At 41.0% G+C, this 27139-nt stretch overlaps 1 protein-coding gene across 2 annotated transcripts in view; it reads left to right on the top strand.

Moving 5' to 3' along the window:
* Positions 1 to 17957, top strand: part of Gdap2 (ganglioside induced differentiation associated protein 2) — a 49966-nt gene extending 32009 nt beyond the window's left edge. Inside the window, exons 9-14 of one of the 2 annotated variants that reach the window (XM_048442186.3) lie at positions 299 to 375; positions 1074 to 1150; positions 4034 to 4173; positions 6150 to 6204; positions 11631 to 11774; positions 17448 to 17957. In XM_048442186.3, coding sequence (XP_048298143.3) covers positions 299 to 375; positions 1074 to 1150; positions 4034 to 4173; positions 6150 to 6204; positions 11631 to 11774; positions 17448 to 17495 — 541 coding nt within the window. In that variant the 3' untranslated portion in view covers positions 17496 to 17957. Of the gene's footprint in view, positions 1 to 298; positions 376 to 1073; positions 1151 to 4033; positions 4174 to 6149; positions 6205 to 11630; positions 11775 to 17447 lie in introns of those variants that run through there. The other variant, XM_085677923.2, reaches the window with a different exon arrangement.
* Positions 17958 to 27139: the final 9182 nt, after the last annotated feature.

Genomic DNA, 27139 nt, shown 5'->3' with positions numbered 1-27139 from the left:
TAAGGAAAAATAAGAGTATTCTTTAATTATGTCATTTTGAATATTTGACATCTTTGCCACTTACCTGTGTACTCTTGACTTACCATAAGAGTTTTTTTCGGTGATTGGTGTATACACACTTTCTCATTAATGTGCATTTAACAATAACTTAAGGTTCTCCACAGTACAGTAGCCTCTAACTCTTTGTTGAAATGAAGCCTCAGTTCTTTATAGTCAGCAAAAGCTGTAAAAAGGGGCTCCATTTGCAAAGGTAACCTGCCAACGCTTGCTGTAACGATTGTACCTTTTATTTGTCTAGTTATAACCGCTGGTTATGCCAAGCAAGATCTGAGGACCTGTCTGATATTGCTTCTCTGAAGGCCTTGTACCAAACAGGTGAGGTTAATGATCTCATTCTTGCTAATTGAGGGGTCTGACTCATTGTGCTGGAAAGACTCGGTTTCTCTCTGAACACAGTGTGTTGTGCTGATATCAATAGATTTTGCATATCACGAGGATCTTAGACTTATTGTTAACCTATAATGTTTTCTTGGGTCTCACATTGCCTGCTTCACCTTTTTCTGGGATGCTTTTTCTGTTAGAATTTTTCTGCTTCTAAAGAATCCTAAGCATTTGTCAGAACAGCTCATAGCCCTCCCCTGGCCCCAAGTCCTCTGCTGTGTTTCGTTCTAGGCATTATCTATTAATTTTCAATTGAGAGCTTCTAGCGTTTCTTGGTTACTAATTATTATTGTGAATAATATTGTGAATAATAATATGTTGTGCAGAGCTTAACAATATGTTTTAAATAACAAAATAGTTATTTAAAAAATTATAGGTTATGGTAATTTAAAATATTTAAACAATCTTAAAGTCAGAACTGTGGTCAAAATCTCATAAAGCTTTAAAATCAAGAAAGAAAAGTGTTTCTCTAACACTAACAGAAATCTAATAATATAATTTTAGAAGTTTGTGCTTCCCATTTCTTTTGTATGTGCAGAATTCTTTTATGCAGTCAAATACATGTTATTTGACGGGACAAACGCTGGTCTTGCACTAAGGTTTCTGGGTCCTGACTGCACCTCCTCTCTTAGGTGTGGATAACTGTGGCCGCACGGTGATGGTGGTGGTTGGAAGAAACATCCCTGTGACGCTGATAGATATGGACAAGGTAAGCCATGGCGGCTTCTGCAAGTCAGGTAGATGGTGCAGGGAGAAGGTTCTCCAGCACAGACGAGATGAATTGTGGATCTGGGGTGGAATAGCATCCCCTGAGACTTGGTATGCATCATTTCTGGTAAGGTAGGGGTTGCTTGTCCTCTGTAGGGAAAACAGATACCAGAAAGCTCTGATATTACTCCAAAAATGGAGCTGTTTTGTTTGGATAAGGTGTAGCTGGCAAGCTTTTGGTTAGAAGCATCCTGTGTTGTAAGCATACAATCAAACTTCAATTTCTTTGGAAAAGAAAAAAAAAGAAAAATTAACATTTGAGTATCTACTTAGAATAAACCAGAGGTGTGCTTTGTACAAGATAGCAAGGTAGTGTAATTCTATCATCCCTTCATGTGGGGGCGGAGAACAGAAGTAGATGGTCCTAAAGGAAAAAAACATAGTTGAAACTGTTAAATAAAAGGAAGTAATAAAAAAAAGCAATTCAAAATGTGATTTTTTTTTAATTCTGAGAATTAGTGAGAACTTGTAAAGAGGTATTGTCACTAGAGGTGAATGAAAGTCTAAAAGCTGTATTCATCGACCCAGTGACTCTGTCCTGAGATGTACTGAGAACACACTCGCTTGGGACAAGTGCTTCTGAATCCTGAGTGCTGAAGGTGGAGCACTCACGGGAGGACAGTCGGACCGTGAGCTGAAGAGAGCCCTGCAGTCAGCAGGCGGCACTAACTGAGCTCAGTGCTCTGTTACAAAAGAAAAGGGGCATGAAGTGGGGGGGCAGGCCATGTTGGGGTGCCCAGAATGGGGGGAGAGTAGATATGATACACTGTGTTCGTGAATGAAATTACCAAAGAATAGATAAGATATTCTATTAAAACATTTCTATACATATTTCCCCAAAGCATTAATTCCGTTAGAAAATAACTAGGAAAAACGAGTTATAGTTGGGCCATGTGTCTTCACCCCAGAAAGCACAGCGTATATAAAAGGGAAATCCATATAATTGTAAGGTGAAACATAGTTATTCAGAAGCTGCCAAGAATGTCTAAGCTCTCAGACTTTTGCCAGCAGTATTGGGGTGAATATGTGAAAGCAGTGAGCCAGTGTCCTACAGGGTCCTCCACAGAGAAATGTTGTAACTTAGATGTCCAATAGCTGATGATGGGGTAGGCACAAATGGAAACGATGATTCTGAGAGGCTGGGGATTCGGCTCAGAGTGCAGTGCTTGTCTAGTGTCCACTGGGCCCTGGGTTCCGTCTCTAGCATGGAGGACGGGAGAGGGAGAGGCTGAGGTGAGTGCAGTAGAGAGGAGAGGTGTGTCCATAGAAGATTCTAATAGTTAGGTTAAAGGTGGAAGTAAATGTTTCAAACTGGATTTGTTTGGGGCTGCAGAGATGGCTCAGGAATGGGTATGACTTTTTATAGACCTTGATTTGCAGCATCCATATTGGGTGGCCCACAATTGCCTACAACTCCAGCTTCAGGGAATGATGCCTCTGTGCATCCCTGTGCATTGTGGTGTGCACTCACAGATACACACACATGCAGTTTCAAATAAAATAGAAGTTTTTTTATTTTATTTCCTTATTTTGAGGAGAATTTGTCCCCCACAACTTTATCTTTTTGGCTACTCCTATACAGCAGTAGAATAACTTAAAGATAGAGGATTTAAAGCCAAAAAGAGTCGCCTAATTTGCCCAAGTGTGAGGTTAAAGAACGGATTGAAAGGACAAAGCGGTAGTCCAGTGAGAGGAAGAGTAGGGCGATCAGGGTGGGTCTGTTCACAGAGAGGGAAAGGCTCACCTGGTAAGAATTGCGTCCTAAGTTTCTGTTTGCAGCCACTGGTGTTCTTAACAGTCAGTGTGTCCTTCACTCTTACCGTCAGTAGTAAGATTTATTCCAATAAGAATGTAATCCTTAATTTGATTTTGGTGTGTGCTCACATAGCATTCCTGATACTATGATATGTCATTTCATATTAAAAAATGAGACTTATTATGAGGTTCAAACCAGGTAACATTTGCCAAGCAACTGTGTTCATGTCCTCCTCTACCTGCTGTGCCTGCAGTTGGGTCCTAATCCACATTAATGCCAAGGACTCCCCTGAGGAGGAACTGGAAAACAGCCTGGTCGGTAATCCTTTTGGTTGATGTAGCTTAGCTTCCTCTTTGCAGTTGTTTACAGCCAAACCTCTGGGTCACTTCAGCCCTGCTTGGGTTATATTTCTCATCTTGTTTTTAGTGTCTCTCTTAGATTTCTTAAAATAGAATACATCCCTAGCCAAACAGGTTCATATTAGATCATCCTCTTGAGTTCTAGAAATGTTGCTCAATGTGTTTTGCCATCCACCCACAAGCCCCTCCACTCTCCTCATTCAGATAAGCATTAAAGGTGCTAAGCGAATGGGTTCCTAAGGGGACATGGAGGGAGATGCTCCGTACACCATGTGCTCTACTCCTTGTCTGTGTCTGGTCACTGTTGATGGGATGCAAAGAGAAACATAAGAATTATGGATTCTATTAAAATCATAAGAAGTATTAAATCTTCATTCTAAATGTTTTGACATCATTGTCCTAGATAGGAGAAACCTGATAGTTGAGCCAAGAGCTCTTCCTGGTATTGAAGAGTCATTCCAAAGGCCAGAGGTTAATTATCCTCTTCCTTCATGCAGAACACCATAGAGAAGGTCTGTGCTACAGCCTTTGAGAACAACCAGTAAATGCTGGATGACTCAGTTTCTAAGAGAAGTGGTCCTCACCAATCTGTTCTTTCTATCTGCAATTACAGGTGTAGATAAGGTCAATCTTAGGGGAGGGGTTTCCGCTCTCTCAGCCTCTGTGAAGTGAACCACTGAGAAAAATCGTCTTTATTCCTCTCTTTTAGGCTCTCTTATATTTTATCCATGTAATGGACCACATCGCTGTGAAGGAGTATGTCCTGGTCTATTTTCACACACTGACCAGTGAATACAATCACCTGGACTCCGACTTCTTGAAGAAACTCTACGATGTCGTTGATGTCAAGTTAGTTATTTTTGGAAATTGTGAAGGGGGTATTGCTTCTTTATTTTTAACACTAAGCAGTAGCAACCATTTATAAAGATTTTTGAAAGGATATTTCACGGGACAAATTTTTATCATGTACATTAGATACTTAAATTATGGGAGACCCTCCTTTTGCATGAAACTGAACTTGTTTGTAATCTTCCCACTTTTGACCACTTTGGAAGAAGTTTGGTGCCATACCTAGTCTTTGTGCATAAAATAATGAAATACAGCCTTGGTTGCTATCACCATAGCATAATGTATACCAGAGTAGACTCGTAAGCATTATTTTACTTGATCCAGTAGCCCGAGAGTCTGTTGGGAGAGATACTGGTAGCAGGTTCAGAGGAATTTGTCTCCTTGATTATGAATACCTGAAAGTGAACATAAACGAGCAGGCAGAGGTTTTCATCGGAGCGAGAAGAGGCTGAGCAAAAGGAAAGAACTTGGGGGTTTAGTCTGTCTACTGACAGAAAGGAGCAAGCATTTATGAGGTTCTTGGGGATTTGGGGTTGGTTAGTCATGAAAACAGACTTTATTTTGACATTTCTTCCTTGTGGTTTAAGTGGATCCCCTACCTCCATGTAAGGTAAGAGCAGGGACCAGTTTGTCTCTGGAGACATTCTAACTTTACCCTGTACCTGGTGAGGTTTTCCTTATGACAAGGGGTTGAGGGACAAACACATTCCATACATTAGTACAGGGAGGAGAGAAACTGGGTGTGACAGGCTTTATGGATCAAGGGCATAGGAGCCTGTGTCTTTACTGTTGAGTATCCTGTTATCTTTCAATGTTTTATACATCTGGAAGATGGAGAATAATAAAAAAAAAAGTGGCATTTGTTGGCCAAGATGTCACAATTTTATATAAAGAATTTAGATTTACTAGATTACTGACTTGAAAAAATATTTTCATTAAATTATGTTCCCTTACTATAATAATGGAAATTCTAATGACCACCCCAATGCAAGACCAAACTTTTTTCCTCAGTGATTTATTTCCTAAATAATAATAATAAGAAGAAGACATTCTACTCTCTTGGTACCTATTTTATTTGTTGCATCACAATGCTTTTATCGGTTAGGTTGAAAAACCATTTTACAGTTAGGGAGCAAAGAGGATAAGTTACCATAAGTTTCCATTGTCTTCCGCCATCCATTAAACCTCATCTTAATTAGGAATACTAATGCTTGCATTACCTAACAGACTCCTATTTGTGCTTTGAAGTATTTTGTAATGAAGCTACACTTCACTCTGTACCTACTTCTGCCACTAACTAGCCCTTCAAATGACACAACCCTGAGCTAAAATAGTGCTCCCGCTGTTTGTCTGACGTCCTTTACAGTTAACCTCAATTGTCTTGGTGGTGATTATTAAATTACTGAAAACCGAACAAGACATACCTCAACAAACTTCGACAAGTACCTGGCTGAGGCCCAGGTTGGGTTCTAGGCATTGCCTCTTGGTCATCAGCTCACAGAGTATTAAAGTAGAGGCCATGCTGGTCCTCTCCTCGGAGCTATTGAGAAGATTGAGGACAAAGCCTTCAGAGAATTTCTGAGTCGTGCAGTCACTTGTAACATGACTGTAACTTTTAGTCCCTAATGTTTGCTATAATGTTAGTAATTTCAGAGTGACTTAATTTCATATTTGAGCTCAGAGACTCTATCATGATATAGAAAATAATGTGCAATGATGTTTTGAAAGTACGAATTGATTTTATCCTTCCTTAAGGTAGCTCTGTCACAGTGAGGGGAAGCATTTAGTGCTTCCTTTAAAATAGGCAGTTTAAATAATGAAATGTTCTCTTTATTATCCCAAATTCAAGATATTATTAACTCCTGCTGCTTCTAAGGTATTTTTCTCTGTGTTAATATATTTATTTATTTACTCAGGTAAAAGTAATGAGTACTTCTAGGTATGACTTATGATGACTATTTATCTGTTTTGATTAGATACAAGAGGAATTTGAAGGCTGTTTATTTTGTTCATCCAACATTCCGTTCAAAGGTACAGTACTAATGTTTTTACTAAATCCCGGATTTAACTGCACTATATGTTCCAGATGCTGTAACTCCTGATTTATTTGCTGTTTTCATTGGCTAAACTGACTGTGTTCCTGATGTTTGGTTGCATCTGACTTGGGTACCCTTCTCAACAACCTTATCAACCACAGCTTCCCAGTCTCTGCCTTTTTGTGCTTGAGTTTGCTCATGCTGTTAGCCCAGAATCCACTCTCTCCTCTGTACTGTGGCCGACCCCTGCTTGTCTTTCACATCTTGGTTCAATAATTACTTGTCTGAAACCGTCCTAGTCTCATCCTGCAGCTCGTCAATACTCCCACCTTGTGTCACTTAAGATCTCATAGTTTTTGGTCGTTGTGATGATTTCATTCTAAGTGCACATCTAATGTTCTGCCTTTGTGCTGACCTGTGAGGGCTTAAATGCAACTATTTTTCTCACAGTTACTTTTTTAGTACGTGCTCCTTCAACTTCACTTCATCAAGAAATCTAATCCCTTGGTCCTTATATGCTCTAAAAATGCCATACTTCTTGCTTTCATATTCCTATGTCGAGTCAAGAACATATCCATCGGACTGGAGAGATGGCTCAGAAGTTAAGAGCCCTGGCTGTTCTTCCAGAGGTCTTGAGTTCAATTCCCAGCAACCACATGGTGACTCACAACCATCTGTAATGGGATCTGGTGTCTTCTTCTGGTTGCAGGTGTACATGCAGACAGAACACATCCCATCACTTCATCCCTTCAGCCATTCTAGTAAATGCCTAAAATAACTGGTGGCCTTTTACTCTTTCACCACACCTGCCCATAAGCTCAGACTAGAGAAAATCTCTGTCTACTACACAAAGCCTTCTGGAGAAATCATAGAGCTGGGAGATTTGGAGACTTCCGTGCTAAGCTGTGCCCACTGAGGAAGTGTCTCGGGGGCTGTTCATCAATGTCTCCTGGTGAAGCCTCCACAAGCCCCATCCTACTAGCCCGTCCTCCACAGACTGCCTTGCTTCACTCTTCTCAACCACATAGGTCACCAGTAAGAAACTCTGCACCCCTTCCCTCCTCACCCCACCCCACCACCTAATGCCTGTTCTGTTGTGGCCTCCCCTCAGTGTCCCTTCTTCACCACGGACAGCTTCCCTACCTGTGTTCTAGTTTCCATAATAGTGATGACTGGTAGGGTATTGTTGTTTGGAGCACTTAGTGTGAGGTTTCTTCCTGCATTGCCTTGCGTGTGCTTATAAGCGAGGTGTTCCCATTTGCAGGCGAGGGGATTGATGTTTGGATTGAGTACTTTCCCAAGATTACCAACAATGAGTGCTTAGAGAGTAGTCCAAGCTTCTTTAGAGAAATTAGCATCTTTTCTCCCTCCCTCCCCTCCTTCCTTCCTTTTCTCAAATTCATGTCCCACCACACCCAGGTTAAATTACTACCTCTTCAATGTGTTGTGACTTCTTCCCATTAGAACTGGAATTTTTAGTGTAACCCATGTTCTTTGTTCACTTCTGTTTTTTATACATCTTAGATTACTCTAATCTGGTTTTGCCATCTGAAGCAATTCATAGCAAACCACAAATAACCTGTCATTTAATGTAGCATACTTTTCTGTCTTCATGTTACCTGCTTGCCCTGCAGGTCGCCTTTTCTTTGAAACACTGTCCTGGCTTACTGAAAGCTAACTTTGCCTCGTTTCTTTCCTGCTTGTAACTGCCCCTTCTCCGTTTTCTTTCTAATCCTCAGTATTCCCAAGACCTCTGTCCTCACCTTCCATTCTGTGCCGTATTCATTCTTGTGTGTACCAACCCTCCAAAACACATACGGTGCTTCCTTCTGCGTTTGGGAAAGTAGTAAGCCTAAAGTTTAGAAGCAGGATTTCGCTGGGGTTGGGGGGGGGCTAATTTGCCATCTCTGCTAAGCGGTGTCTCCCTTTAACATTATTCTTTACACAATGGAGTAATGCCTACCTCACAGTGTACTCAGAAGAATGACATGAGTTGGCGCTTCCAAAATCCCTTAAAGAACCATTACCGTGGACACTCACAAATGGTAGCTAGCGTTGTCATCATCTTGGGATTGTTTCACGTGGAGTCAGTTCAGATGTGGGGCCACTGCCCAGGCTGCAGCCAGATGCCCTTGTACTACCTTGCTGTGATTTGGAAGAATGGGAAATGAGAGAGTAAGGTCCATATATGTAATAAAATCTCATAGAAACTCTAGAAAAATCAAAGCCATAAATTGAATGTTTCTGAATGGGAGATAAAATTAACAAATTATCAAATCATAACCATTCTGACTTCACATACATGTGAACTGTATCTTCTTGGCTTTTGTTCATGACTCTGTATTCTTGGTTTTGCATTTTTGAAGAATTACATAGAAAAAATTTTCCAGCATTCACAAAAACACCTGAATTATTCTTTCCAATAATTGTTCATTTTCTCTAGTTTTTTTATTGTAGTAGAAACTAAATAATCAGAGCAATCCTTAATGTGTATTTTTAGCTTATACTATAAACAATTAAAAATTTAAAGCTAAGGCATATAAAACTAAAATGGGTGAAGAAAAAAAAGGAAAAATTGGTATTCTTGGGTCTTCCCAAACAGGACCTTTTTACTGAATTTTCACTTCTGCCTGCTTTGGATAATTTTTTCCTGCCAGCACTTATGAACTATAAAAGGAAGATATGGTGAGAGAAACTGGCAGGTTTGGTTTCTCTTCTGCAGATGGGATGCTTATGATCTGCCTGTGCTTCTCCAGTGCTGCCTGTCCCCAACCCTTTTCCATCAGCACCCCACCATGTCAGTACAGTATAGCCTACTTAAGAGTCCTGCCAAAGAATTGGATAGCAACAAGACCTTAAAATATCATGCAAATGTAACTTCGTTTGATAGATGGAGCAACCGAGGCCCAGAAAGAAGTGCAATTTAAGGAGCCCTGTGCTTCCTCTGATCAGTGTTAAAGTAAGCTCCAGACTCCATTTGTTAATTCTGTGAGCAAACGCTGAGTTCCTCCTAGATAAATGCTGAGCACCAGACTATGACTATGAATCTTCATTACAGAATGTTCAGACTAGAGCCTCAGGTAAAATCTCCAGAATGTTCACTGTTCTGCGGTAGCATGGAGGAACACTTAGAACGAATGTTCTTTTGCAGCTTTGGTTGAAAGTTGGGCCAAAGAAGTCTTCAAATAGGACAACAGTCAGTTAAGATTTGAGGGTAAAGATGTCAGGACTGAAGCAAGACACGTAAAAAGATTTGAGGTAGAGACTGTGGCTAAGAAAACTTCCAGCAAAGCGTGCAGTGCACACTGGATAGCTGGTGTGGAGTTTGTTCCCGCACAGTTTCTCCACAGCCACTGCTAGTTCACCAGCGATGTCTGCTTTTTCATCATGTCAAGCTTTTTCAAGGGAACTTTTTCCTCATCCAGTTTTTAGACGTTAGTTTCAAGAAAGGGTGTGCGATAGCACGTGTCAACACAGGAAAGGGTGTGCGATAGCACGTGTCAACACAGGAAAGGGTGTGCGATAGCACGTGTTAACACAGGAAAGGGTGTGCGATAGCACGTGTTAACACAGGAAAGGGTTGCGATAGCACATGTTAACACAGGAAAGGGTTGCGATATGCATGTGTTAACAGAAGAAAGGGTGTGCGATAGCACGTGTTAACATCAATAATGACCCAGTGCTCAGTGACCATCATAAACTAGGCCTTGATATTCGTTCATCCTTAGCAAGTGCTTGGAACCCAACTCTGTAGATACCTACACAATTTTATACTGCCATTCTAGGATTGTCTTCTAAAAACCAGAGAAATTACAGAAATGAATGTAACTGAAATACTAGAATGGAGGATCAAGTCTTGGGTTTCTGAAAGTGAGATTTAAATGGGAAAATAGAAGGATCCACAGAGGGGATAGGTGAGAGCAGTAAGCAAGAAATAAAAGGTGACACCTGTATCAATTTGGGAAATTTGAATAGACTTGACATAGTGATGACTTAGTCCAATGTTGTCTGTTACGGATCTTATTTTACAAGTAACTGTGAAGGAATTATGTAGTAGGCATTCTACTGAAAGCTTGTGTGCATCTGTTTCCATCTTTTGTAAATAGGAATAACAACATCATCACACCCACCTCATTGGACTGTTGTGTAACCTGCTGATAAAATTCAGATAGATAAATAACATATAACTTGTATTACCTTTTATCTACTGTATGTCTCGATATCAGAAATACCACTTGCTACCAGGAATTTTCTGGTTTGTTTTTTTTTTTTTCCCAAACTAACAAACCCTTTCACTTACATTTTGTAAAGTAACTTAAAGGAGAGATTCACTTGTTTTCTAGCTTTAAAAACAATCAAAGCATAGTTATAACAAAGGGGGCAAGTTTCATTTTCATCCACGTATACAACACACCTAGATCATATTCAGTCCCATTAGTTTTTCTTAGACTTCCTCTCCCATTGCAGTGTCTCTCGTCTTCCCAAATAGCCACTTCCTACCTTAATGTCTTCTTTCCCTTTTATATATGGATTCTACGCAGGAGAGAAAATGTGTAATGTTGTCTTTGTAGGCTGGCTTATTTTCCTTAACATCATAATCTCTATTTCCATCAATTTTTCTAAAAATGGCATAATCTCATTCTTCTTTATGGCTGAAGAAAAGTCCCTTGTATATGTTCATGTACACACACATGCACACACTGCTTTGATTGGCTTCAACAGAGACCATATGGCAGTTACCAAGTGAAAATATCTTTGGAAACAATCAAACAAAAAAAAATTGCAGTCTATTAACCTACTGTACCAAAATACTGACTATTATACCAAATAACAGAGAGCCTTTGTTCAGACAATACATTTTAATCATGTTCTCCCCACCTCCTCCCAGATCCTCGCTACCTGTCCATCCTTGTGCTCCCTTCTTTCTCCTTCCCCCTCTCCAACATGAAAAACCAAACCAAACGGGAATCAAACAAAAAATAAAACAAGAAGTACACAAAAGCCATGGAGTCCATTTTGTGTTAGCCAATGACTCCTGGCATGGGCCCTGCCCTGGAGTGTTGATGTAACCAGTGACCTCCATTTTCCCTTTCCCAGCAGGTATGAATTGCACATACCTTCAGTCAAGAGACGGAAGCTTATGTTGTGTCTCCTCATACTGTGCATACACTGAGCCAGAGTTCTGTGAAACAGCCTCCTTATTATAGTCCCAATGTCATTGTTCTCGCTTTTTATAAATGTTCCTTGTAATTATGACATTATTGTGCAACTCACTAATGAACTACAAACTGTACTTTAAAAAACTCCTATTGTTCAATTTCAAATATTTTGAAATTGCAGACTTTAGTATAAAATTTCAAAAGTGTATCTATTCTCAATGGTGGCTACTGGCTTAAATTATTTTTCTCTCCTATTAATCAGGTCTCAACATGGTTTTTCACCACCTTTTCTGTCTCAGGATTGAAGGACAAAGTACACCACATAGACAGCCTGCACCAGCTCTTCTCTGCCATATCACCAGAGCAGATAGACTTTCCTCCTTTTGTCCTTGAATACGATGCCAGGGTAAGTGCCTGTTCTCCTTGCCTGTGTGCTGTGTGAGTGTGTTACAGAGCAGCGGGTGTGAGCATCTGAGTGTGTTATATGCTACCTGCATAGTAAGGAGGCTGCTTCACAGAGCTTTGCCTCATTTATGTATAGATACACTCCTGTGTGTGCAGTGTGCTGAGACACAACATATGCTGCAGAGCAGCAGCTGGGAGCGTGTGAGTGTGTGAACGTGTGACAGAGCAGCACCTGTGAGTGCATGTGGATGTGAGTGTATGAACTGCTGCAGGTGTAAACATGTGACTGTCTGAACATACTGCAGGTGTAGGCATGTGAGTGTGTGAACTGCTGCGGGTGTAAGCTTGTGAGTGTGGGAACTGCTGCGGGTGTAAGCATGTGAGTGTGTGAACACTGCAGGTGTAAGCATGTGAGTGTGTGAACACTACAGGTGTAAGCATGTGAGTGTGTGAACTGCTGCAGGTGTAAGCATGTGAGTGGGTGAACTGCTGCAGGTGTAAGCATGTGAGTGTGGGAACACTGCAGGTGTAAGCATGTGAGTGTGTGAACTGCTGCGGGTGTAAGCATGTGAGTGTGTGAATATACTGCGGGTGTAGGCATGTGAGTGTGTGAACATGCTGCGGGTGTAGGCATGTGAGTGTGAACATGCTGCGGGTGTAAGCATGTGAGTGTGTGAAGTGCTGCGGGTGTAAGCATGTGAGTGTGTGAACTGCTGCAGGTGTAAGCATGTGAGTGTGTGAACTGCTGCAGGTGTAAGCATGTGAGTGTGTGAACATACTGCGGGTGTAGGCATGTGAGTATGGGAACTGCTGCAGTGCAGCAGCTGTGAGCTTTGGAATAATAATTTAGTATTTTCACACAACGCCTTAGGAAAAGTCCTTATCCCAAGAGGGTTTTTCAGCCATGAATTTAAAGCTGGTATTTGGTTGTGTAGATATAGTTTCTGTCACTTTTCTTAAGACTTAGGCCTTTTAGCTCTATGAAAAGCCAGGTTGGATTGCTGTCCACTTGCAGCATACATTGTCAGGCAGCCTACCTATCTCTGTAGCCTCTGCCCAGTTACAAGATGTATTTTCTGAAGGTTATAGTAATGGTTTTAATGCATCTACCGTGTTAGTGATGTCATTTATAGGTGCATTCCTAGATCTGTTGCTGAATCACGGCTCTCCTAAACCTCACTAAAGTTCTTTTCTATGGCGTATATTCACAGCATCACCTTTATAATATTTTTTGAGAACTTTGCCAAAAGTCAACCAAGCACCTTATCTAACTGTTGCTGATTATGTATCTCTATGCATGAGCCAGAGGATGTACTGGAAAGTAATATTGAGTTTGAGGTATTCTCCCTGATTGTTGTACAGTATGTTGTGTACCTTCAAACAGAGGTCATGCAGGACACCTTTCTCTACGGGTTCTCCAGTTTCAGTGATGGCTTCTAGTCCCCTTATGTGGCGAGCAAAACATTTTTTTAAATTTTTTTATTGATTTTTTTATTGATATCTACATTTTTCTCTGCTCCCCTTCCTGCCTCTCCCCTCTCCTTCAACTCTCTCCCAAGGAACCCATGCTCCCAATTTACTCAGGAGATCTTGTCTTTTTCTACTTCCCATGTAGATTAGATCCATGTATGTCTCTCTTAAGGTTCTCATTGTTATCTAGGTTTTCTGGATTTGTGATTTTTGGCCTGGTTTTCTTTGCTTCATGTTTAAAAATCACTTATGAGTGAGTACACATAATTGTCTTTCTGGGTCTGGGTTACCTCACTCAAAATAATGTTTTCTAGCTCCATCAATTTGCCAGCAAAATTCAAGATGTCATTATTTTTTTGCTGTGTAGTAGTCCATTGTGTAAATGTACCACATTTTCCGTATCCATTCTTTGGTCGAGGGGCATTTAGGTTGTTTCCAGGTTCAGGCTATGACAAACAAAGCTGCTATGAACATAGTTGAGCACATGTCCTTGTGGCACCATTGAGCATCCTTTGGATATATACCCAAAAATGGTATTACTGGGTCCTGAGGAAGGTTGTTTCCTAATTTTCTGAGAAATCGCCACACTGACATCCAGAGGGTTGACCAGCTTGCATTCCCACCAGCAATACAGAAGTGTTCCCTTTTCCCCACAACCTCTCCAGCATAAGTTGTCATCAGTGTTTTTGATCTTGTTCATCCTTACAGGTGTAAGATGGAATCCCAGAGTTGTTTTGATTTGCATTTCTCTGATGACTAAAAATGTTGAACATTTCCTTAAGTGTCTTTCAGCCATTTTAGATTCCTCTGTTGAGAATTCTCTATTTAGGTCTGTACTCTATTTTTTTTATTGGATTATGTGTTCTTTAGTGACCAATTTCTTGAGTTCTCTGTATATTTTGGAGATCAGACCTCTATCTGTTGTGGGGTTAGTGAAGATCTTTTCCCATTCTGTAGGCTGTCATTTTGTCTTGTTGACATGTCCTCTGCTTTACAGAAACTTTTCAGTTTCAGGAGGTTTCATTTATTAATTGTTTCTCTCAGTGTTTGTGAAGCAAAACATTTAATGTGCTCTAACAGCTAGTACAGCGTCACATTCGGCTGTTGCACAGAGAGGATTTGCAATGGGAGCAGCTGAATCATAGAACAAAGATTATTCAGTATTTGGGAAGGGGAAAGGCTCCCTCAGTTTGTATTTACGTAAAAATTGCTGAAGTAAAGGCTGACTATTATTTGCCTTGAACTCCACTTGTCACACTTGAATTAACAGCAGGAAGTGTAAAAGGCACAAAAGAACATTTGGAGACCCAAAATTTGAATGGCATTTCTTAACTACCATCTAAATGTATAATTTTTTCCTGCAAATACAGAAAGATTATCCCACCAGACTCGAGCCTGCTTTTGTTTTGCTTGTGTTTTAGATTTCAGTTGAGTATCCAAAAGGACACAATGACAGGATCAGTGTCAAAAGGAAGAACTTCTAATCTGACAGTTGACTCATTAAACCGTCTCTCTACCTATGCTAGAATTTTTAGAATGAAGATACTATACCATCTGTCTATGACTGATGACAGGCATAAAAATCAACGGGTTAGGGTATGAGGAGACAGTGTTCAGGGACAGGCAGAGGGTAGAGCATGACATCTGCCACTCTGCATGCTTCACCGTCAATGGCGAGTGTTCTGCCCTTACATTCCTGTGCAGAGACCAGTGTGGACGCGGAAGAGCACAGCGTGAGGAAGAGAGAGGCAAGTCTGTGGGCCTTGCCTCAGCTGAGACCGGAGGACTGGGAGTGACAAGGGTTTGGAGTTAGGAGGTATTTGAGCTGTGATATTTGGAGATAAGTAGCCGTGGGAGATGAAGGAGAAGCAAGTGATTTTGATGGATGGTGTTTCTATTACCGCAGAGAAGCAATGCGAGGGAAAGTCTTGAGAGACTTGGGAAAGGTTCGGGTAGTGTGTTCAGTTTGCAGCACAGAGTTTATGGGATGTGGACCTGAGACACCAGGAGGTGGCTGGATGCTGGTTTGTAAGGAGAATTTAAACCATGACTGGAAAAAAGGAGTACAGAGTTGGCATACTTTATGTTCAGTTTGTGCCTTACACTTGATAACACATAATAGGTTCTTTATTTGGTAAAGGACTGAATTGATGTTGATTGGTATCAGTTTCAGTGGACTTAAAAAACCATTTCAAAGATTTCTGCATTTCGGAAGCCAACAGTTTCTATAAGATTGAAAGGGACCTTTGAAAAGTAGTTGAAAGGTAATTTTTACCTAGATAAAAATAATACTGCAGCAACTTCCAGCAAAGAGCAAGTCAGCATTCTTACAAATAAAATCAAAGTATGTCATTTTGACCGGGGAGAATTCTTTAAATTACTGTAATTGTTGCCAGAAATAGAGAAGCTAGTTGATGGCCCAGTGATCTCCTGAACAGTGTGAAGTTAATGTAGGAAGCTCTGTTTCATGGCATTTCAGATCAGGCATGTCCCATTAGTTTGCCACAAAAATCAATGCAGATATGAGAATCTTTGGAAACTAGCATAAGAGAATAGAAGAGAACCCTTGCAGAAGTGTTCAGAATAGATTTCTCTTTGGGCTCTGTTTCTTGAGGCATTACTTTCTGCATATTAAAAATGCAGAACTGCCTAGATTACAGATCATGATAGACAAGCTAAATGCAAACTTTTCTCTCAAGTTTCCCGAAATGTAGCCAATTCTGAGATTTATTTCTATTTTCTTTTTTCTCCCATACCTGGTCAGATTTGCTTATTATCAGAAAGTCTTCTTAGATGACCTTTTGATTTCCTGCCTATGCCACCAGGGTCAGTTCCTGCTCAGAGCATCTGCTCTGAAGAACAGCTGAGCTCTTGGCTCATTTTGGCTCTGATAACATAAAATTGTCCACTGGGTTCAAGATCAGGTCTACTTATTGTTCCTGTAGCTGTAAGGTAAATGCTCTAGAACAACCTACTTCCTCCTCTCTTCCCTCCTGACTGCTGCCTTACCTTATTTTTATTTGCTTGTTTGTTTATGTTTTTTTTTGAGACAGAATTTCTCTACATAATAGTCCTAGGCCAGAAATTGCTCTGTAGACCAGGCTTATCTCTAACTCAATGAGATCCACATGTCTCTGCCTCCTAAGTGTTAGGATTAAAGGTGTGCACCACCAGCACCAGGTGCCTTTTTCTTTTCTTTCTTTTTTTTTTGTTTGATTGATTGATTGATTGATTGATTTTTGGTTTTCGAGAGAGAGTTTCTCTGTAGCTTTGGAGCCTGTTCTGGAACTAGCTCTTGTAGACCAGGCTGGCCTCAAACTCACAGAGACCTGCCCAAGTGCTGGGATTAAAGGCGTGTGCCATCACCGCCTGGCCCCCGGTGCCTTATTTTAATGGTAAGCATTTCTTGTTTGTGGCTTACTTAAAAACAAGTTGTTTGCCAAAGAAATATTTTTCCTGAAAGTGAGACTCTGGTCTTACAACTCATAAATCTAATCTAGGATCCTCCTACCATAAAGTTAGCTGCCTTGTTTTTAACCACGATCATCCAAAGTGGGGCCAAAGAATTTCTCACACTAGTTGGTTGCCTTCAACATTTGACATTAAGCTTCTGGCATTTAATTTTCCATCTTGACGTGGAGCTAAATGGCCTGAGAACTGTGATCGTTACAAGCCTTGCCACCCGGGCGTGACATGAAGATGCCTGCTGCCAAACAGTGATGGCCACTAAATTCCTCAGAAATCATTTTTATTGTTCCATAACTAAACGAAGAATCAGAATGGGAGGGTAACACCATCGAACAAGAATCCAGCGTCAAGACAAACTTATCTTTAAATGTAAGCTCAGCTTGTTACTTAGCAAGTACATGAGTTGAGTTATGTAATCTGTGTGTGCTTCATTTTCCTTGTCAGTATGTTACCTGTCTCCTGACATCATGTGAGCACTTGAGGGGCAGTGGAAACAAGGAGCCTGGAGGTAGTCCAGCACCTAGAATGTTCCGAAGTGATGCTGTTACTGGAGCACATTGTCATCCCGTACTTCTCCGTACTTTACCCCAGTGTGACACACCCCAGTGAGACTGCTCAGCACCGCACACATGCTGCGCCTTTCCAAGGCTCTTTTCCATTCATTGCATGTCCCTGCCTTGCACATCCTCTTAAATTGCCCTGTTGCTTAATGACCTGTCTTTTCTTCTCTCCACAGGAAAATGGGCCTTATTTTGCATCCTACCCTCCATCACCAGATTTGTGACCTGCCACCTTTCCAGTCCTTCTCGGTCACGGAGTTCCATTTCACCACAACTCTCCACCTATTGAAGTGATGTTCATTTTTGCTGTACAGATCCAGAGAGCTTTTGTCCCCACCTCTCTGGTATTTTTTTATTGACTATATATTTTCTGGCACATAAACACTCTGAAACTGGTAGGCCATACTGAACTGCATACATTTTAAATTTGTATATTTGTATCAAATGGAAATGTTCATTTATAGAGCATTAATAGAAACTGGGGGTCAACTTTTGAGTGTCTTCAGTTTCCTGGACTCTGGACCCTGTTACCCAGGCCACCAACCTTGCTTACATCATCTCTGACAGTGCACACTCTGGACTCTCCGTTACCCAGGCCACCAACATTGTTCAGTGTCTCCTAAACAGTGCACGCTTCCTTTGTGTATCTAAGTTTCTCAAAATATATACAACCAATGAATGCTGAATGGATGCATTGTTTCCCTCAAACCCTGGCTTTAATACCATTTACATTTTATACAGACGAACTGATTATAAATAATATAGAATTGTCCAGGACCAAGGCTATAGAAATGTATCTGGGTGAAACTATAAAAATCTTCAGCAAAACACAGGGCTTGCAGTTTGGTGGCACAAGGTGAGAGTGAGGTGTAAGTGCTTCCTGGGTTGTGTGCTTTGTTAAGATGGACACTGTTCTGGGCTCAGCAGTGTGGGGACCACAAAGACTGTATCTTCAACTTCTTCTATAATCATGTGATTGGTCTCCTTATCAAAAGAATGTATGTGCTGACAGCACTCCTAAGTAAAGAGCGTTTCCTAAGACTCCATTCCTGACCACACTGCTGTCTTCTCAGAGTCGTAAATGAATGTGTTGGCTCGGTGTCTCTTGAGTTGCCTACATCAGTAGAGTAGAGGTATATAATAGTACCCAAATCCAAAGACCTAATACGTCACTTTCTAGAAAATCTTTGCCACACAGACTCTATGTGCCTTAGTTTATTTATAGATAAAAACTGGAATAATACAACCTACCTCACAGAGGTAACATGAAGATAGTGTTTAGAAAGAACTTGGCTGTTCCAGGATGCAGAGGCTTTGAGGGAATTGGGTGTCAGGGTGTCTTCAGTAATGTTATGAGACTAATATATGTAAAGGAATTCTGTAAGGCACTCCATGGGCCTTGGTACCTTTTGAGTGACTGAGCTGTATTTGGGGATGGGGCACTAAATATCCCACCCCAACCCTCTGATCACTTACTGCTTTGTAGGTTTTCTTCCTGCTCACCTACAGTACTACCGTTTAACGACATCCGTTACCCATTTTAACAGTTTCTTCCTGAATTAAGGTCAAAGTGTTATGGTTCCTATGTGGTGGTGGTGTCTTTATAGTCCTTTTGGTGCCCACACCCACCCACCTCTGTCTCCTTCACTGTATCCTGCACATCTGCAGTTCAGAGAGGAGAAAGTTGAACCCTTCTGATCTCCTGTGAGAATTTAAAGGGATCATGAAAAAGGAGCCCTGTCAGTGCTCCCAAGGATCCATTCCTTTTTGCCTAAACGTTCTTCAGTGGAGGAAAAGAAGCATACTTCTCTTTATAAGGTAGTCATTTTATATTATTTCCCAGTAGTCATTTTATATTATTTCATAGAGACAAAAAGTGTTCCATGTTTTCTGGATCAGTACCGTTGTTAGACACGAAAGCCACTCTGCATGGTGAGGACTTCCTGGTACACTCTAGGTCATCAGCCAGCCAGTCAGAGATCAGATGTACACTTACTTCCATTATTCCTTCAACCCTTTCATCCTTAAGATATCTGGTATTTTAGCTTCGTCCCTACAGTTATCCCTGGGTCGTAGGCATTGCTCACTAGGACCACCATAACAACGCACATGCCCTGCCAGTGCTGGACTTAGCTACCAAAAACTGACATCTGGCCTAAACCACTGCTGCGCTACATAATAGAAGCTGGAATCTACCTTGTTATTTGAACAAGAGACATTGTATATGAACAATGTCTGGTTTTCAGACAGAGTCTCACTATGTAGCCCAGGCCAACCACAGACTTGTGATCCCCCCTGTCTCAGCCTCCAGAGTGCTAAGATTATAAACATATAACACTACACCCAGGTCTGTACAACCTGTAGTTTCTAGTAGACAATATATCTTAAAGGATATTCCTTTTTTCATACCAATAAGAATCTCTGCATGCTGATATTCTAGTCTAATTGGCAGACTGGAATATAAAGGTTCTGGGAAAGACTTACGTAACAACTGTTTCATAATGTGATAATGACTGAAGACAGGGAAGGGCCACTAAGTAAAACGCATGTAGTGTGAGACTGTTCATGCTTTCATAATTTCCTGAAGTGTTATATATTGTTTCTGAGGGGGAGGCAGATTACTCTTGGTAACATTGTGTACATCTGTTCTGTCAAAAGTTTGGATAGCCTTGAAAACACAAGAGGGTTTCCAGAGTGCATTAGATGATTACAAGGTGACTGGGGTCCTTGAGACCTAGTATCAGTCCCGAGACCCACCTTGTCCCTAGTCTTGTTAAACCTTGCTCATGTCAAATTCTAGTTGAGTTGCTAAAGACACAACCTAGAAAATACCAGTTTATTAACTGATATAGGCAAACAGGATATAATTTATAATACAAGCGCATTTGCTTCAGCACATACTTGGGTTTCCACAACTCACACATATCCAGGTTTCTGGATCAGGCAAGTGGTTCGTTGTTAAAGGTTCCTTTCCTGTGTCTCTGGTCTCATTGAATGAGGCTCTATCATATTTATAGGATTTTTTTATTATCAGATTTCTAAAAGTCTTATAGGAATAAAATATCTTTCCAAAGAAGTGTAAGTATAATCACTCTAGCAGGAAAAAAAAAGTTTGCCTATGTCTACCTGGGATTTTATTTGCTTGTTTTTATTGAGTAATGGAACTGTAGGGATGGAGCTATAACTCTATGGTAGAGAATTTGTGCAACATTGCCAGAGCCTCATCTCTAACCCCAGTGACACAAAAATAAATACATGTAGAGATGAGTGGTTTTATTTTTTGTAATGGTTAGCATGAAAGTGATAAAATGTAGTGTTCAGCATAAGCTAAAAATTGTTCTCTATTTTCTTACTATGTGTGTATGCATAGTTCTAACTGTTTACTATCTAAATAGAAATTAGAATTTCGGGTATTGGGTAAAGAAAAAGTGTGACTGTGGAACTATGCATTTTGGTGTTAAAGACCAAAAGGGCTGCAGGATAACCCACCATTGGACTTAAGGGAATTTCCAGTTAGACTTCTTCCTCTCTCTCCCCATCTCTCACCCTTGGCACTGGAGACTGACTCCAGAGCCTAGTACTTGCTGGCGCTGGTGTTCTTATAGTCATCCTAAGCAACATATAGAAGGATGTTGTAGCTGTATTGTCTATTACAACCTCCCAGCTTATGGTTAGTTCTGGGTTTGTAATTGCATGAAGCCTTAAATCCAAAGACTGCGTGTGGAAGTCTAGAAAGCCCCAAGTTCAAAGCACCATATATTTTGGTTCCTGGAAAAGATGGCCCCCTTGCTATGCCCTTGTAGAGTCCAGGAAAATCATGTCTCATTTTCTTGTCATCTTAACCTCTGAAAGTCCCCACCATCACATTTAAGATTAAGGTATTAACATAAGAGTTAGAGTGGGGTACATATGTATGTATGTATGATCTAGGTCATGTTATAAGCAAGCCCAGAGATGATTTCTTCATAGGCAGAAACAGATTTATCCATAGACATATAAATGTATATAATCTGCTTTTATAGTCCTTGATTATGACTTCTGTAATTAGTGTGGAAAGACAGAGCAGTAAGACCATTGAAGCTTTAATTTACCTAAAGTAAATGATTCTGTGGTCATTTTAGATGTCAGTGCCTCTCATGAGTATCAGTTAACTTTGTTTTCTACATTTCTAAGAATAGCTGCTGGATTCAAGAAGAAGACTACTCTCTACGTGAATTACACTAATAAAATTATACTAATAAATTCCTCAGTTATGTTGAACATAGTCAATACTGGTTCAAACAAACAGCAAAGGTAACCCTTCTCGCATCACTAGCTTTTTATAATGCTTTGCTAGCATGATCATACAGTTGCATAAACTGTGTCAGGACTTAGGTACACTAGATCGTATTTGCTTAAACATTCAGGAGCTTATTGTATATTATTGATTTAAATGGCTGTTGGCCAAAGGAGGTCAAAAACCATTTTAGTAGGATCTTAGAACATGGTGAGAATGCTCCTGTGAGCACTCTTGTCTTGGAAAATGTCTTGGCTCTTTCAGTGTAGTGGTTAATCCCGTAGGACTCTCTACAGATAGAGCCTGTGAAGGGCCGGTAGTGAAAACTACCGTGTTTATAGAGAACTTTGTCATTTGGTGTTTTTATTGCGTTCTTTAGCTTTTATTGCATTTGTTCATTGATAGTTTCATGCATGCATTAAAGTGTGTTCTGGCGCTGTAGCCACACCTTCTAATCTCCCTCCCGCCCCTGTTAGCCCCACTTCTTCTGACAGTTCACTTTCAAACATTGTTTTTCTGTTGAACTTACCAAGTTTAACCAGGGTTATCTTTGTGACCATGGGTTTGTAATTATCTACTGAAGCCTGGTGGACTCCTTGGTGGGTATACAGCTGAAGACAATGGCTGCCCTTCCCCGAGCATCCATCAGTAGGGATTTATTGAAAAGGCAATATTTCCCCTTCTCCCTTCTTCCCTCTTCCTCTTCTGCCATAATCTCTACGCCTTAGCGGGATTGGTATAAATGTCCAGATGAGGACTAGTCACTTACCTGTCAGTTATTTTCATCACCTTGAATAGCCACAACACTTCATTCACTGCCATTTATTGCTAAGAGAAGCTTACTAATAGGTCTGGGAGTAGAATTTGCCTATGAATATAAATATTTAGAAGGAGGCTTGGCACCAGAACAATTTACCTGTGTCAATAGTAAGTTTCTCCCTTGAGCCTAAAACTTCCTCCACCATAGCTTTTAAAGTAGATTTACAATACCAAAATATTAATTATTTCCTGTGGAGGACTTGAGTCTCGAGTCCAAGCAGAGATCAGTTGGTTACCTGCCCCATAACCAGCCATGGCACTGTTGCACAGGTCGACACATCTTGCCTGGCAGGTTGGTGTTGCAGATTATAGGGTTCATGGCTTGGAAGACTGCTGATGTCTTCACTCTCCCAGCATCCTGTGCAGCACATTCCCACAAGCCCAGCAGAAAGGAAGCTTCTACCTCAGTTCCTCTGATTTCTCTGTGCCTTACAACTCAGGTGTATGAACCATAGGGTCTTTTCAACTCAGAATTTTCTTTCTTGGTCATTTATACCAGGCCTTTCTCTAGTCACCAAAGTTAACCTAAAGAGTAGTACAAGACAGTAAATTTTACTGTCAGCTTTCTCTGTGGAGGCCCAGACTAGATCTTAGATCTTTCCAAACTTTCTTTGCTTTGCATATATTAAATCAGCAGGAGGAATTGTTAAACTGCAGCTTCTTGTTTGTAAGCTCTTGGGTCCTAGTCTACAATGGGAGGATGAAAGTCTAGACTGCATTTGACTTCCATGTCATTCTCCCTGTTGTAAGTTCTATGAGATGGGCAGTAATATGGGTTAAATGATATGCTGAAGAACACATATGCACGTACATGCATGCACATGTACACACACACACAAACAGTGCAGAGTAGACTAGTGTTTCTCAAGTCCACATCTGTGTTTATTGGCATATGAATGTGTGGATCTGCACTCCAGTACATTCATGTGCATGGGACAAGGGCTTAGGTCTCTTTCTCCATATCTGTGTACTTTACTTGTCTTGTGGCATGGGCTCTCATTGCGTGTGAAACTCATTACTTTTATTAGGCTGGCTGGGATTCATCTCTGTCTGCCCTGACTCCTCCACCCCAATGCTAGGATTAAAAGCATAGGTAGTTATGCCTGTCTTTTTCATGTGGTGCAGAGGATGCAAATTCAGGTCACGTTTACAAAGCAAGTGCTTTTGCCCACTGAGCTGTCTCCCCAGTGTCCACAATCTCTTAGCTCCTCGGTTTTCATTTTTCATATTTATGTTATATAAATTATATGCACAACATAGAATCAGTTATATCTCTTACACAAGGATAAAACCAAAACAGGTTCACAGATTTGACAAAGATATAAACACCAGTGAAGTTTAAAAGTAATGTTAACAAATGTGGCCGATGTGCTGGTTCGTCACTTGTCATGTGACTGTAGACTAAGTATCACAGCGCAGGTTCTTAGATGTCATTTTGTATGTGCTGCCATGAGCTGCGTGCGATTTTGTCTTCATCTACTGGTCTCTTCTTTCCCCTATTCTATCAGCCTGTTTTCCACAGCTAAACATAGAAGGGATAGAAAAATTTTACCTTAAATTGTGTTTTCTCAAACATTTATTATAAAAAGTATGATGTTTCTATAGACACAGAAATAGGTGAAGGATTGTGTGTACTAATATTTAGCCTGACCAAAAAAAAAAAAAAAAAACAGAAATTTCATTTAAATTTTACCTTGCCAGGCTGTGGTACAGTAAGGAGATATAGGACCAGAGTAGCCATTGTGTCCAGTATTGTTCTGTTATGTAGTTAGCAAGTATCTATTTCTTCTCCTGCCACCATGATAAAACACTGTGACAAAAGCAACTTCAGGAAGCAAGGGCTGTTGTAGCTCACAGTCGGGCTGCAGTCTGTCCCAGCAGGGAAGCGAGCACAACAGAACTCAAATCTACGGTTGTATCTCCATGGTCAGGAAACAGAGAGGCAACGTATGTATGCTAGTGTTCAACTGGCTTACCTCTCTAGTTATTATCTTACTATATCCCAACCGCAGTTCTTCCTCCCTCTTCTCCTCCAAGTCCCTTCCCCTACCCTTCTTTTGCCCCCTCCCCCATCCACTCCTTTTCCTTTTCTCTTCAGAAAAGGGCAGGCCTCCATGGAAATCAACCAAACATGGCATATCAGGCTGCAGGAAGACTAAGCACATACGCTTATTAAGGCTGGACAAGGCCGCCCAGTATGAGGAAAGGGGTCCCAAGAGCCAGCAAAAGAATCAGAGACAGCCCCCACACACACACTCCTACTGTTAGGAGTCCCACAGAAAAGCCAGGCTACACAAGCGACATAAATGCAGAGGGCCTGCCTCAGTGCAGGCGGGCTCTCTGGTTGTCGGTTCAGCCTCTATGAGTTCCTAAGAGCCCAGGTTAGCTAATTCTGTGGGTTTTCTTGAGGCATCCTTGACTGTTCTGGCTCCTACAATTTTTCCTCCCCCTCTTCCACAGAGTTGCCTGAGCTCCACCAGCAGAGCACAGAAAATTGGCTGTCATCACACTTAGAGAAAAGGCCCAGAGCTTGACTCCACATTTTAGCAGTCCGCTTCTTGACCTGAAATGTCAGCTGTACCTCATTTTCTTCTTTCTCTTACTGATACAACGATGCAACTAAAATTGTCGTGTGATGGCGATAATGATACCTTTCGCAGCTTTGCCGACCAGTCTTATGCTTTTCAGTTATGTCTGCTAAGTTAGGTGTGTCTGAGCATTTACACTTGGAAAAGTTTATTGGGCATTCTAGGCTGTTTGTACAGAGGTTTTCTCTAATGATTTCTAATGGTAAAATAGGCATTGAGCTGTACTGTGAAAGCCGTTTTTCCACTGAACTCCTGTTTTACAGATGAAGACATGGAGTCCCAGGTCATTGAATTAAAGCCAGAACACAGGCTGTCAGAAGCTTCAGGGTGGCTGCCGCCGATAGATTGGGCCCCTTAGTGGATAAAAATGTTTGCACAGCCCTTTGATTTTGCTCTTCTCTCCTACATCCCCATAGTAAAGACTTTTAAAATATACTCGTCACTTAGGTTGCAATTGCTCAACCAAGAGGCAGCAGAGAGCGGGAACTAGCAGCAGAGGTTAACACTCCATCCGGAACTGGGAGAATACTTGGGGGTGGGGCTTTGTGTTGATTTCCATTTAAAACTACCTTTTAAGGCTGGAGGGATGGCTCAGCGCACTTTGGCAACCAAGTAACATACAGATAATGGTGGTTAGAATGGACTGCCAGATCAGTACCAGGAATATGCCCAAAGAGACTCAGGAGAAAGTTACACAGGCTTTCGCTGGAGAGACTACATTATTGTGAGCCCATGGTCAGCCCAGACATTCTCAAATTGTTTCTGTTAAAACAAACAGCACAGAGAGACACTGTTCAAATGGTTGCTAATGATCTCTACACTAGTAAAATAGCATGGCTGTTATGACAAACCAAAAAGGACTGAGGACTTAAACACAATAGGAAAATTTCAACTTCAACACATGTTCCTGATGGTCGGGAAACAGCTCAGCTCCTCTCCAAGACCTAGTTCACAGGCAAGTTCTTATAGTATTGAAGATCTATCCTCCAGCATAGCTTCTAAAGGACCCATGTGCCTCTGGTTCAAGTTGGCAAATGGGGAAGCGCTAGAAGACTTGCCCCACCAAAAAAAAAAAAAAAAAAAAAAAATGTCAGACCCAGAAATTACACACGTCACTTCCATTCATGAATGTTGCATTGTGTAGAATTTGCCAGTTTGGCCTCTGAACAGCAAGGCTAGGAGGCTGTGAAGAATAAGTGTGTAGTGCCCAGCTTCCTGTAGCACTCCAGACAGCACTGGAGACCAGAAACATTATAAAAGATAGATTTCACCAAGTAGAAATACAGTAACAGAAAGGTCCCATTAGCGTGTCATTTTTCTGTGGATCCTGGGACAGGATCATACTATGGCATAGAGCAAAATGCTAAGGTGTGCCTGTATCACTGAAGCTTCTATGACCGAGAACCACTGTTACTCCAAAGCAAACAGGGCCATTCAAATGGTCTTCCCTGGATCTTGTAGGTCATGGTCCATTGACTTACTAGGAATTACTTACAGACTTTTGGGCCCCACCTCTGAACTAAGAATTCTGTCTGCATCTTTCCAAAGCCCCCAGATGATTTGCTTTCTTACCACAGTTTAAAAGTCGTCATCCTGATGTGGCTCTTTTAAGAGCTCTGTGATATGAGGTTACTTAACATCTGATCTCATGTCTGTACTTCATCAGTAAAGTGGGGGTGGGGCAGCCCTGTTACTGGATGGAGGGGTGTCTCTAGAGATGATGCATTCGGATGTTATGTCACCCCTACCCTAACACCTAAGGATTGTTTTTTCCCATGCACAAAGTACTTTGAGAAGTAACAGTCAAGAGACGCAACCTTTTGAACTGTAACGATTTGAATTTATCCACTTTCAACCCACACCCTTATGCATGTCACCTTAAGGAGTTCTGACCCACTGAAATCAGAGGATTGTGATTTATGATTCTGTCTTCCTTTTCGAGAGATGAGCAAGCACAGAAAGAAACTTTTCCAACATCTGCAAACACTATATATGCTAATAATCCCTGATACAGTAACACCAACACACTAAAGATTATAAACTGAAATTATATATACAAACAAGCTAATGTGTTTAACCATGAGGGCTGCCAACCACCTAATGAACTTCATTTGTGGCATATGCAATAACAATGATCCTCAGAAGTGTGTAAAAGAGCGTCTTTAGAGATGCAGTACCCAGCTAC

The sequence above is a fragment of the Myodes glareolus genome, chromosome 17 (assembly GCF_982192425.1).
Source record: "Myodes glareolus chromosome 17, mMyoGla1.1, whole genome shotgun sequence".
Lineage (NCBI taxonomy): Eukaryota > Metazoa > Chordata > Mammalia > Rodentia > Cricetidae > Myodes > Myodes glareolus.
The sequence above is the reverse complement of the archived record's forward strand: the minus strand, read 5'-3'. Positions and strand labels throughout refer to the sequence as shown.